General features: G+C 37.8%; 1 protein-coding gene across 3 annotated transcripts in view; it reads right to left on the reverse strand.

Annotated features, from left to right (window-relative positions):
* Positions 1-14519, reverse strand: part of trpm3 (transient receptor potential cation channel, subfamily M, member 3) — a 100761-nt gene that overhangs the window by 16035 nt on the left and 70207 nt on the right. For 2 of the 3 annotated variants that reach the window (XM_030791189.1, XM_030791188.1), the window contains exons 9-12: positions 8336-8408; positions 3887-3987; positions 3511-3645; positions 3181-3231 (exon numbers count right to left, since the gene is read on the reverse strand). In XM_030791189.1, the coding sequence (XP_030647049.1) occupies positions 3181-3231; positions 3511-3645; positions 3887-3987; positions 8336-8408 (360 nt within the window). Of the gene's footprint in view, positions 1-205; positions 242-3180; positions 3232-3510; positions 3646-3886; positions 3988-8335; positions 8409-14519 lie in introns of all 3 variants that reach the window. The other variant, XM_030791187.1, reaches the window with a different exon arrangement.

Consider the following 14519-nt stretch of genomic DNA (forward strand, 5'->3'; position numbering starts at 1 on the left):
CTTCTACACACGCACGCACACACACACACACAAATGCAAACACACACATGTCCACTCACACAACCATGTACACTCATATACACACACACGCACATCACACACACACATACACACACACATGCACGCACACAGTTCCACACACGCACAGTTCCACACACACACATTTGCTAAAGGGAATACAAAGAAATGGGATTAACTGATTCACCTTTAGGTAGATCCAACTGAACCCTGGATACTCTTGCTTGGAAAGAACACACAAGGTCAGTGAGACAGTGTCAAAAGGAGAGGGGGGTTCACGGGAAGAAAAAGGGAAAAAAAACAACGACACCCCCCAATTTAGACCAAGCACCCCACTACAATTACTGCAGTGTAAAATCAGGATAATGCCATATTAGACCCGCTATTAAAAGGTAATGACTCTCTAAAGAGGATAACACAAAAGGAAGGAGAGGACATGGGAGATAATTGGATGTGAAGAGGAATAAAAGAAAGGATGAGAAAGGAATACGAAATTAAAGATAGGACAGGAGAGAGGGATGAATGTCAAATCTGAATAGCTCATTTTGCCAATTTAAGTTCAAGATAGTTTTTCTACCTATGCTAATTATCATTCCTAGAAAGGGGGCGGGGGGGGGGGGGGGGTGGGGGGGCTTGTTCTTATCTAAGAGTTGGTGTTTGGGGCGGCAAGATTGCGATATCCAAAGGAACCTTAGCGAAATTAAGCGCATTCATTTAGATCCGCCACTTCAGGCGAAATCTCCCTAGAGGGTTTTCGCTACCATCAGATTTTTCATCATGCCGTAAGACTGAGATTAAAAAGCAGCCCCTATCTCTGGCTATCGGTGCAGCACTGACACTGATCCCAGTAAACTGGGGTAATTATTTTACATCAACAAATACTTCTGTATTGACGGAGTGGACAAGAACCTAACTCTGGAATCATGTAAATAAATGAATAAATAAATAAATAAATAAATAAGCAAACAAGCAAGCAAGGCAAAGCATGTCAGTTGGAACAGCATGAAAAGACATGATGCTTTTGTCTACTTGCATTGATCTGAAACAATTTGCTCTCTGAAGTGATCAGATGGCTGTATGTTACTATGGCTATAAAATAGCACCTCTGACCGTGAATGCCTAAGAAAGATACTTTAAGTTTTTCAGGGGGTTTTCCAGAATATCTATTCAGCTCTGTACCTGGCTTTACACTTAAACTGCACGACTGCCTGAAGGGTCCAGATAAAATCACATACTGTACCTTCATTTATTTCTCTCGCTCCTTTGTTTTAACACTATGCCTCTTTTTCTCCACTGTTTCAACGCTGTCTGTCTTTGAAGCCAATTGTACTCAGACTATAGTATTTTACACAACTTTGCAGAGAAGACAAAACTGCAAGCTAATTTGATTAGCTACACGTCAACGTAAAACAAAAGACAAGACGCCTCCTTCCCCAGTGAAGCACATTTATCTTTTTTTTTTCTTTCCAATCAACGCTAAGAGTGTGAAGACTAGCTCCAAGTTAATCAAGATGTTGGAGATTCCAAACTAACCTGACCATGAAACGTGGTGTATTTTGAAATAGTGCTACAGTGTTTGAACTCAGTCCTGACCAAATTCTGAGTAATGTTGACTAATAATACAAGGTACACGGCAGCTTAAATATTTGGTAAAAGAATTTTCAACAAAAGGGCCTTATTTCCTCAGTGATACTCACAGAGACCACAGGCCCTAAAGGATTAATATTTTTTTCTGCACTTATATGGAACTCTTGCAGCAGTAAGCGACCTGGTAATTTACTCCTAGCGTGTCTGTGGGAATTACTTACATAACAAATTGGATTCTGATAAATTGCTTGATTTACTGTCATGGTGAAGTCGGGAGACTATAATGATATTTTTTTTCTGATAATTTCAGAGACAAATTTTTTTTTTTTTTTTTTTAAAAAAAAGGTGAACAGTGCTGAAAAATGTAAGTTTCTACTGTTATATTTTTGTTCTTATTCATAACGGACCTTCAGAAATGCTTATGTATTCAGCCTTAGATTATTCAGAATACACACATCAGGCAGAAGCGATCTTAAGTGTTCAATATCTTGTTTTATTGCTAATGTATTTTCATTGAGCGCTAATTATAAACGTTTTCATTATCATAGATGCCATATATTTTTTATGGCAAAGGATAATGTTTGGACATGATAGGACCATCCTTCAAAGTAAGACACTGTATAATGTAGCAATTAGGATTACATCAGATATCAGCTATTTTCTATCTTAGTAAATCACTATAAATATTAATCTGTGTTCACATTATAGTTTTTGGTCTTCCTGTTACCTCTAACTCTCTCTGTTACCTGACGTTGTAAGAGTCAGTGGGCACGAAACACTCTCCTCCAGCATTGTTTTCTTCTGTTTGTTTGTTATTGTTTTTGTTTTGTTTGTACGTTTTTCATAAATTCCCACTGGCTCATAGAGCTGGCTGCAGCTCATAACGTTGCCTTTTTTTTTTTTTTTTTTTTTGGTCCACAAAGGCATTTTTCACATTCATACTTATATCTGTTTTCTGGGTATATTTTTCAGGTGGACTTCAACGTTACAAGTACAACATTGGTTGGGAAGGCTGTGAAACATTTGCTGTCCTAACTTAAAACAGTCTTTTCTTGCTCATCCTGCGCTTGGTTTTATATACACAGTTCTAAGCAAGGATATTTTCCCTTGAGGACCGAAACTTACATTTTAGCTTTTGCTTCAAAAGGTCTATGCATTTTGTGAAGGTTGCAAACTTATCTATCACGCTATAGAATGATATGAAACATATTTGTGGGCTGTAATACAACATATATTAACCTGGTTCTACTGAACAAGAGACTGAAGCCTAAAACAACAGGACAATGATTAAAGCGTAAGCTACAAACAGAGGAGAGACAAAGACGGAGAGTTCTAAATATCAAGCGCCGTCTAAACTAGGAGATTTGACTGAACATACAGGTAAGCAATCTACATGAAAAAAAAGGAAGAGAAAGCAAGGAAAGCCGTAAACTACCGCTATCTCTCTATCGCTCTCTTTCACACACAAACACACACACGCGCCCACTTACTCAAACATACATACCCATGCTCACCCATGCATACACAAGTACACAGAAACACACCCACACAGCTGCATGCATAGAGAATTCGTACCTTTTTCACATCTCTGACAAGATGGTACAGTGTGTTGGATGGTCCATGCCTCTATAAAAAGCCAAAACAACAACAACAACAAAAAATATATATAAATATATATATATATATATATATATATATATATATATATATACATATTTGTGTTAAAAATCTTCCCTTCATAAGGTTATGAAACAAGAAGATATCCGTCACCAGACGACTGTCTTCAAGTCTTTACTAGTGTTCTACTTTAGTGGGTGAGCTGTTGTCAGTGTTGTAACATTCCTTTACATGTATGTTAAAAAATGGTTGTGTTAGAATGCTTAAATTGAATTATAGCTGTAATACCGTGTTGTACAGCTCCTCCAGTCTGGAAAGTGTAAGAAACCGATGCATGCTAACTCCGTTTTCAATTAGCAGCTTCACAAAGTCCACTCTGTCCAGCACCAGTGCATCCAACATCGACTGCTCAAGAGAGCCCACCTGGACACAGGTAAACGCAAGTGAAATCCTAGCATTAAATCTGGACTCAGGCCTGAGCAAGTTAAATCTCCAAACTTCTGATATATGCCTAGTGACAAGTAAATAAAGGCTGATGAACTTTTTGTCATACTTATAAAATATTATCAGATATTAGGTTAGCAGACCTAACCACAAGCCAACACAAGCTATAGGACAACATTGTGTATAAGGACAGAGCTCATCTGACAGGGTGGGGTAGTACCGGCCACTGCTGTCCATAGATAAAGATCTGACTGCGTGCGATGTCCACTCTATTCCAGGCCAAAGCCAGGCTCAGCTGGTCAGGAGCAGATGCATTGGCCCCTGCAGAGAAGAAGAAGAGGAAGAAGATTGTAGCTTGAAACTTTGTCATTTTGATTCATATTGGTATTTATCTGATACATACATACTTACATACACACACACACACTCATATATATCTGTGTGTGTATGTGTGTGTGTGTGTGTGTATGTGTGTGTGTGTGTGTGTGTGTGTGTATATATATATATATATATATATATATATATATATATATATATATATATATTTTTTTTTTTTTTTTTTTTTTTTTTTCTTTTGCTTTGCTAAAGTTGTTTTGTGACAACAACTAAACCCTGAGTTGATCCATTTATTCCTTTTATTTAAGCAATCCTAAATACGCTATGACACAAGGGGTTCTATGTTTGTCTCATTCATTTGGGTTTTATTAGCCAGAACTCTTAAGTGGTCTAGTTCCCATTACCAGCACACACAAAAGCGCAGACAGAGCTCAGTAATTCCATCCCTCTGTGTCTGATTTACTCACAACTCATTACAATTCAAGTCACCCAAAACGTTGACTCGTGTCTGAATGTGAATCGAGCAATATGAGTTTTCTCGTGAACACCTTGCACACTTCATAATCTCTAAGGTTCAGGGCATTAGTCAGTCCAATTACAGCACTGATTACTACACTGTTGCCTGCTTTTATGAATCCAATAGTTCCAGTCACAGTTCATGAAAGACACTCTAATGCCACTTCTTTCCTAGAGAGGGTATTAAATGGCCTGTTTATGTGATGTACTCTACTGCCATAAAGAGTTCTGAAGGATAGGATTTCTGTATGATTAAATAAAGAAAGAGACACTAGGGCAGTTGAGATATGTTTACTGTTGTTATGGTAACACATGTTTTTTCTCATGGATTTTCATTTAGCACTAATTATGAAAGGTTTATTTATCACAGATACCATGTCTTTTTATTACGGCAAAGAGTAATGGGTCATTTCGTGTCAAATAAAGTTGTTGCAGCTCCGTCTCAGATTTTGTTCAAACCGTGTCTATATCATGAATGGGTCCCAAATATTTCTGCTCAAATCCTATGTTTTCATATTTTTTAAGTCCTTGATATTATTTCATTTTTATAGCCTGGAAACTGCCTTATCTGGGAGGCCATGTTTGGGCATTAATATCTTGATAGGTATTGTTCCTAGCCTCACCAAATTTGCAGGATGGAAGACAAACATGTTTTCTGCATGCCAAAACCATTAAAAGCCTGTACTGCATGCCATTTTACTTTTATAAGGCCCTTGATTTGAAAAAAAGTGCAAAATTCCTAAGCGAAAGTGATATTGAGACATTTTAGCATCAATATGATATCAATCTATTTTTTCTCCAAATACAATCTTTTATTAATTTTGTGCCAATATTTCAGGTTTCTACCACCAATAGACATGAGGATATTATGAATAAAACAAGGCCTGGAAGTATAATTTGGTCATTTTCATAGGAGCAAAATGGTATTTGGGGTAGGTAGTAGGATCATAAAAATGTGCATGGAAATTGATTGATGTATGGTTATTAAGGGCACCAAGTGTCAATGTGCTTCCATTTTCCTTCATACAAAAATAGACATAAATTTGAGGGATATTTTACCTATGGCAGAAAACATACATTTCAGGATTACATTTTTTTGCCTCAGTATCTGCATGAATATTGAATTTCTGTGTAAGAATTGTAAAAAATAAAGGATAAACATGTTTTCAGTATGTTCATTGGAATAGAGGGCATTTGAGATGGGAATCGTGTCTCTGGTAAGGTCCTAGACACTGAAAAAAGTGAAATATTTTCATAAAACCTCTGGTATAAGGAGGAATAAATGGTATCCTAAATGGCCCTCTCATGTGAAGATATTGCAGTGGCCTTTGAACACTTTCTAGCCACCAGTCATTGAATAATGGAATGTGGGGATTCCACTTATCAAGAAAACCAAGCATGTACCCAATTCAGTCCTGTTGTTCAAGTTATATGTTTAAAGGATAATAGTTTTTGTGACATGTAATTTCTAGTGCACAATTTGCTACATCTGCGATAGACAGGCAACCTGTCCAGGGTCTTTCCCCACGTTTCACCCAATGAGCGCTGGGATAGGCTCCAGCACCCCCCATGACCCTAATTAGGATAAGTGGCTTAGAAAATGAATGAATGAATGAATGAATGAATGAGTATATTATTCTTTTTTAAATACGGGATATAAAATTAAATACTCCATTGAATATAGCATCTATCAGAGTTAATGCCTTTTTCTGTAATGAGGCCCTGATAGTCAAGTATATAGCTTGCATTAATGACATATAGTAAAAAGAGCCTACAGAAAACATGTAGTTCTTTACTCAAATCAATATTTCAGAGGCTGGGACACACATAAGTAGGAGACCCTGCTTCTTCATTATGGACGTTTTTTTCCTAGAGGTAAAACAATGCTGTTAACTATGTGTATTTATCTATGAAGAGAGCATGGAATGACATTGGCACTTTGTAGACTAAATGGCCATACATTAAGCTATTTCCACATACATTTTCATGTTCCTACTAGCTACCTTACATACCATTTTGGTCTTATGAAAATGACTGAAAAATGCTATCACGCCTTGTTTTATTCTTTACAACTAAATGCCCATTAGCAGTAGACACCTCAAATATTGGCATACAATTAATAAAAGATTATATTTGAAGAAAAGATAATGATTAATACCATATGGGTGCAAAAAATGGGTTTATAATATCCTCAATATCGCTGTCATTTAGGAATTTTGCACTTTTTTTTCCAAATCTAGGGCCTTATATAAAATCAGTAGGAATGAAGCACAAACTTTTAATGGTTCACTCACACTGAGAACATGTTTGTCTTCCATCCTACAAAGTTTGGTGAGGCTAGGAATAATACTTTGCCCAAACATGGCCTCCCAGATACGTCGTTTTTGTGTGTGTGAAAATTGAGAAATATCAACGGGTCGAACAAATATAAAAACATTGGAATTGAACAAAAATATTTTACAGGCCTTAGTTTTGGGATCCAAACATTATACAGACAAACTTTGAACAAAATCTGAGACGATGCTGATTTGACCCAGAATGTCCTTAATGTTTGGACGTGATTGGACCATCCTAAAAAGTAGACGCTGCATAACATAGCAATTATATTATGTCAGTTTTTTGAGGGAAAATGTCAGAACAGGATTATATCAGATATCAGTGATTTTCTGGCTTATGGTAACATACGTTTGACTGTCATGCTACAGTGAATTATCGTGTTGACAATCAGACAAATTCATTCTTTTGTTTGAAAAATGTGATAATATAATATAATGTAAATGTGTTATAATAATGTCAACCCATCAGAATTAATTCACCCTTTTTTTTTTTTTTTTGCACGAACATTTTGTAACTTGACAGTACTGCTACATAGCAAGGAGGAGCTGTTCTTCAGAATACAGGATACTTCAAATTTAGCTGTATTTTCCATGTCATTTAAGGATACAAACAAAATTCCTTATCACATGCGTTAACTTATGTCATCTGGGGAGCCGGGGGGTTTGGGGGGTGAAGAAAGAAGGGGCATAAGAGAGAACAAGAGAGAGAGGGAGAGAGAGAGAGAGAGAGAGAGAGAGAGATTAAATAGTTCTTCAGATGCACTGCATGTTATGAATAATGCAAAAGCCAGAGCTTCATAGATCTCCAGGGTGATGCCTGAAATCCTTGAAAAAATAAATTTGCTGGAAAAAAAAAAAAGATTTTCTGATAAGGATTTCAAACTAGGTCTTAAAAAAAGAGAAATCATTGGAGCTCTGTCCTTTTCTCTGCTCCACATCAATATCCCTGTTTGCAGCAGGGATCGATGGAGAATGCTAGACAAAATAGCAGAGGTATCGATGTACAGTAGAGTATAGTACATGACAAAACAGTAGAGTGGGTGGAGCTATCCTTCAAATTTGACATAAACCTTCTCTGTTTGATGTTAAACTATTACAGATATGGCTTTGGAATTAGGTCACCAGGCTTTACATTTCAGGGTATGTTCTTATTATTCCTACTTTGAATTCATTATTGTGACTGGATTTGGCAATAGGGTGAAGATGATGAATTTATGACATTGTAAATTCAAATGCGGATGCACGAGTGTCAGAGTGAATTTATGTCTCCTGTTATAGTGGGGGGGCTGGGATGTTTGATTGATGTTTTACGTTTCACGTGGCACTGTAAATATTTGGAGTCGGGAGAGAATAAAAGCATTGTTGTTGGCTTACTTGTCATGTCAACTGAGAGAAAAGGAAGGTGAGATAAAAAGATAACACATACAAAACACACACACAGACAGAAACACGTACACACACACACACACACACACACAAACCTTTAAGAAGTGCTGTGAGGATGGCCAAATCAATGTCTTGGTGTCCCTCAGAACCCATCCGGAACACTGTAATCTGAGAGAGAGAGAGAGAGAAAGAGACAGAGAGAGAGGTGAAAGTGAAAAAGACAGTCTAGACCACCACATCATAATTCAAAAACACCAAATGACCTCACAGATTAAACCACAACTGCAGTTTTTTTTTTTATCCTGAACAAAAAGCTCCACGTGAAGGTCATAGTTGTTAATGCGGACTGAATAGTGTGACAAATGAGGCTAATTCCCAAACTATTGTTCCATGGGATGTGTCAGAAGACAGAAACCAAGAACAGAAAGTCTTGAATACTGCAAGTAATGAAACATTGAAGCTTCTGTAAAACTGTAACTTTGTGAACATGTGAAGGACATCTTACAGCACTGCACAGGGGAAATGTGTGACTGGAAAATTCATGAGCTCTTTTAGTGCATTCACTTAACCATAAAATCTAATCCATAACTCAAGATCCAATCCCATAGTGCACAGAACAGTGCATTGTCTTTCTGCACAAGGTATTCTCATGAAGTAATCTGTCAGTCATTGGTAATTTGTTGGGTTACTATGGTAGCAATGCTAACGACAATATACACATTTATGCCAGTGTTCATGAAGTGTGCCCACACAGATGATATGCCATCATTTTTACATGTCAACACACAAACACACACAGGCACACACCCCTCTGTAAGGTACATACATTCATTTCAACCTTCCATGGCTATTTATCTCTCTCCAGCAGGCATAAAATGTGTGTGTGTGTGTGTGTGTGCGCGTTATCATTAAGACCACACCTGATGTGGGAATGTGTATTCATGTGTAAGTGTCTGCACCTGAGCAACCAATACTGTATCTTTACTACAATCCACCAAAAACCCGTAATACACTTGTATATACAACTTGTCTATGCTCACATGTATGTGTGTGTGTGTATGTGTACATACAGGCCTCCCCTCAGGAGCCCATTTTCTTTGTGTCAAATTGCAGTGTAAATGGGATATGATCCTATCTGCTAAGCCCTTTCTACTCCACAATAAAGAACTGTGTGTGGACTGTGAAAGCAATTACTGCACGGACTTTTATTGATGACCTCATGTGTGTAGGCTCAACCTTGCAGAGAGAAGGGTATCAGTGGCATGACCTATGGATCCAAGTCTCTTTATCAGAGATTAGGCCTTGGTCTTAGTCTTTAGGTTGGTCAGGGTGCATAACAATGGAATCAATGATGCTTTATATTATCATCATAATGAGAAAGTGTGTGTGTGTGTGTGTGTGTGTGTGTGTGTGTGTGTGTGTGTGTGTCAGTGTGAGTCTATCAAAAATGGTTGCCTTGTTCTATTTCACCACTAAAAATATTGAGTAGGTCATATAACCAAAAAGCAGAGAGAATATGTCTTTTTCGCATTACTTCTAGCAACAGCAGCAGCATCCTCTAAACAGAAATAAGTGGAGAAACCGATTTAACTCTGCAGGCTGATTAAGGAAGAGAAATACATTAGCATCTATCTATATTCACATCACTGTTGACCCAAAGGAATCGTCATTGACTGATGAGGTTGTAGCTTTAGGAAGATGATTATAATGTGTATCTAAATTACCTGCAGGTCTCTCAAAGGACATCATTTAACATAGCCTAGGTGAGCTCCACACTCATTTGCAAGCATGCAAAAGCTTCAGGGTTACCAACATAGCCATGCAATTACAAGTACATTTCTTCCTAACAAAATCAGGTTTCTTTGGGGCAAGACAAAAGGGAGTTTGTGTCTTTGGATTATGGCAGAAATGTTTTAAAGGACTGTGGAGCATGATAAATGTAAGTAAACTCACAACTCGTTGGCAAATTTTTGTCTCTCTGAAAGGAAAAATCATGTGTGGTAAGGCTTTATCAGTAGCTTAATATGTTTCATGCATTATGAGGTAATTACAAGAGTGCATAAGCTACATATTGGAATTGAACTCTTATTCTTTTTTTTTCTTTTTTCAGTTTGTTCCAATTCATTCAAGGAAGCAAGGGCAGAATAAGACATTTGTCTCTTTGCTTCTCCAGCATGATTTTATCGGTGCTTGCTATTAAGGATTAGGCATGAAGCTGGGTAGTGCAATCACACAAGGCAAAGAGGCTAGAGGGTTTGGTTCATTTTGGCTGAATACAAGGGCTTGACTAGTTTCTGTGAAATCAATATTCCCCAGAAAAAAATAAAACAACAACAACTGAAAACAACACAATTTAACACAACCAAACACAACCAAACACAACACGCCTAAAACATTCTATCAGTGATGGATAATAAAGACATGTCAGAGTTAGCAAACATTTTCAGCCATGTTGACTGCGATAAACATGAAAAGAGTTTGAAGCCTTTCACACTGTATAGCCCTTAAAATTTCGATATTAATATAAGAATGCAGAGGGACACAAGTAGGAAAGTAGAGAGCTGGAAACTGAAGAAAAACAACCAAAGAAACAAATACTCTCAAACTAGCTAGCAGGCAGCTAATAACCAATATCTGGTTATTAGTTGGCTGCTTGCTAGCTTGATAGCATGGGAGACTGTCTTTCATCAGATGCCAGGGGGTGATATCCAGATATCCTATAAAATCATGAAATACTAATCTCCCGTCACGAACCATGCCTCCACGTCCAAACAAAAAGGCAAAAGCTGTTCAGAGAGAGAAATGAGACAAACAGTTTCAGATATATTTTCCACGTGTCCAAACAGATGTTGTTCCTAAGAGAGATTTTCTGTCTGCCCTTATCTATTCTTTAATTCAGCGTATGTTTTTACTTTTTACCGCACTTCTGCTTACAATCATTTTCTAACAATTTTGTTTTTGTTGACACAAATAAAGAGTCTTTCCAGAAAGTGCTTTTTTAAGTTTTTAAAATATTTGGTATTAAATTCACTCTATATTTTATGAAGTGCTGAGAGTCAATTTGGTCACCTTTGCAACTGTTTATCATGTATTATTATTATTATTAGTAGTAGTAGTAGTAGTTATTATTATTATTATTATTATTATTATTATGCTGATTATGTGCTCACCATTATAATGACTCATTATAGGAAAATATGAATCTGCTGATCAATCTAAAATACATGATTAAAGCACATCATAAGAAACAATAAGTAATTAGCATACATGTTCATAACAAGCTGTTGGAAATGTATAGTGAAAGTATTACAGCCTGGTCATTATGGTAAGGAGCTATGTCCACATCCTGCCCACACTTAAAACTGAAATGTAAATCGAAATGCTCTGGATGATTGGCATGTCGAATCACGTCTCCGTTCACAACCTTGCGAGAAATTAATCAAACTAAAAGTCGGCCCTCTTTTCACAGCATTGTATGACCTTCCGTGCTAATTGAACAGATTTTTTTGATCAATTAAGGAAGACTAGCATTTCTGGTTGATAATGAAATTATGCATGAGGAGCGAAGGCAATGATTTCATTTTAGTTGTCAGGGCCTGGGAGCCGGGGATGTGTTTGAAGCTGCTCTCATTCGTGCTGCGTACGCCGGAATACTGTACGCTTCAGTGGTTCAAACTGATGGGGAAACATTTATCTTCATTTATCGGTAGAAACCACCCACCCCCTACTCCCACACCTCCCGAATCCCCAAGGATGTGAACACCACGGTCTCTTTGACCCAGTTCTGTATTTCCAACACTGCAGCTGCAGCCTATTTACTGTACGTAACATCTGCAGTAGGGCTACATTTTTTCCCCTGACGCTTATCAATCTGTTCACCCCCCCCCCCCTTTCTCCAACTGGTTGCCAATCCACCCATCATTTCATCTGTACATTTGGATTTTCATCCGACCACCTAAGCATCCATCCACCAATTTCATCCCTCTGTGTTAACGGAATTACTGATTGACCCTCAGTTCGCGTCAATCAATAATTCATCTCGAAGAAAAAGGAATGACAAAAAGAGAGAACGGCCGTATAAAAAAAAAAAAAAAAAAAAGGTGACGTGGTAAGTAGTCTATGATCTTGTCAGGAATATTTTAGAGCTGTAAATGGCAGAGTCTACTCCCAACTGTCTCCTATGGGTGCAGTGGAGCAGAAACATTTCACAGGGTGATGTGACATTTAGAGAACACTGATGCCACCACTGAGACTGTACTTCATCTCTTTAAGCCACACTTGACATCCTTTACTGTTAGGTTAAGTAAGCCCACTTCAAATTAAATCTCCCCATTAACGGAGTATTTGTTCGGTACAAATACAGTGTACATTCTAGGTGTGTATTTATTGCCACGCTAAACTCCTATTTTACTCACACTAACAATCTGATGGCTGCTTATGTTGGTGGAATGCAGGAATTTGTACCTACACAGTAATTACATTGTCCTACTGCTGGTAATATGTAAATAGTGTCATTAGGGAGGTTGTAATATGGATTTGGAGGGTGAGATAACTCAGTGTGTCAGAGTCAGTGTGTTTGGGCATGACAGGCATCAAGATGTAGCAGCTGGGACCTAATGAATTCTACATGAAGTAGAACAACTCACATATTCATGATGTGGCATACCAGGCCAGGTAAGAGTCAAATGCCACAGCTGTTTTCTGAGAGACAGAGAGAGAGAAAAGAGAAATTGCTTGCCAGAGACCAAAACTTCACTGAAGGCTAGCATATCTGTGCCTCCAATGTGATTTTTTTGGTAATCCTTCACGATTTTTTAGCCTCCTTCATATAGAAAGTGAGGGAAGAAAAAAAAGGGAGAGAGAAATGTCTCTCAGAGGGGGTTTGCAGAGGAGAACCCCTCCGTCTGTCAGTCTGATTAATAGAATCATTCCTCTATCCCTCTCTCTTGCTGTGAAAAACATACAGGCTTCTGTGGAGAAAAGAGATTGAAAAATAGAATCATGTTCCAAAAATAAAATAGAGATAAGACACCAATCAGGATTGAGGGAGGGGGGGGGGGGGTAAGGAACAGTACGGTGTATTTTGTCTGTCCTGCCTCAGATTGGATTGCAAAATGAACCTTGATGAAGCAATCTCTCTCTGATTCAGAAGATAACTGATCAGAAATTTAGTGCCAATCTGTGCTGTTTTCTTATTTATTAAATGCTTGGCAACGCAGTAAATTTTCACAGAGTGAAAGGTTGGCAGCCGCATAGGTAAAGAAATAGGTAAAGAAATTTTTAACGCCTTACTCAATTATACGTGCAAAATTACATGTCGTTATGAACAGGTTAATCATGAGATTCCAAATGCTGCAAACACACTGTTCATATGTTACAAATAATGTCATTCATTTGTTTATGCTATGTCACAACAAGCTCTTCATATGCAACACAATATTAAATATTGTGTGTAAAACCCAAAGGCTTCATGTGAAGCTGGGTTCTTGACATTTGTTCTCAAAGGGTTGTAGTCCTGGTGTTCCTTGTTCTCGTTTTAGAATCCAAGGCTGAGTTTGACCTGAGAAATAGGTGTTTTCACTCCTCCGCTAATCAAAGACACAGTGTTTGGGCGATATGAAAACCAGGACCAGATCTGAAGAACCGTTATATGTAGCATTCTTTTACATGTCACTTCAGAGGATTTGTAAACATCTTTCATTTACACCATGTCAATCCAAAGGCTCCAGATGCACCATTCGATTGGGCTATCACTCTAAAGACGCCATGTACACTGTTCACTTACATAATGCTGTGACAAACACTTATATCACAGCACTGGATGCAAACTTACACACAGAAAGCCATCTTAAGTTATCCGGGTGTGATATCAGGGAATCGCTGAATATCGAAATATTCAGTATTCCGCAAGTTAGGAGCTATGACATCACAATGGAACACACATTGCATCACACTGGGGCACACATTGCATCACACATTGCCTGATAATGGGTTTCAGACAGCCTGTGAATTATGTGGGTGCACTAAGAACATGGACAAGATTACTTGAGATTAAATATTTAGTGTTGTGCAGAGGCAACACTTTAAGTGGTCCCTTCAGATTTCTGGCTAATGCAGGGAAATGTTGTAGTTTTACGAACTCCATGATTTTCAACTTCAATTTCATTCAATATGTCTAATGGAACCTGACTGCAAGACACATTAAAGTGCAAATTGCTTAATATTCAGTTACCAAAATGGAGTGGTACACATTTATGGAGTAATCCATATTTATTGTAC

Source organism: Chanos chanos, chromosome 14 (assembly GCF_902362185.1).
Source record: "Chanos chanos chromosome 14, fChaCha1.1, whole genome shotgun sequence".
In the NCBI taxonomy this organism is placed as follows: domain Eukaryota; kingdom Metazoa; phylum Chordata; class Actinopteri; order Gonorynchiformes; family Chanidae; genus Chanos; species Chanos chanos.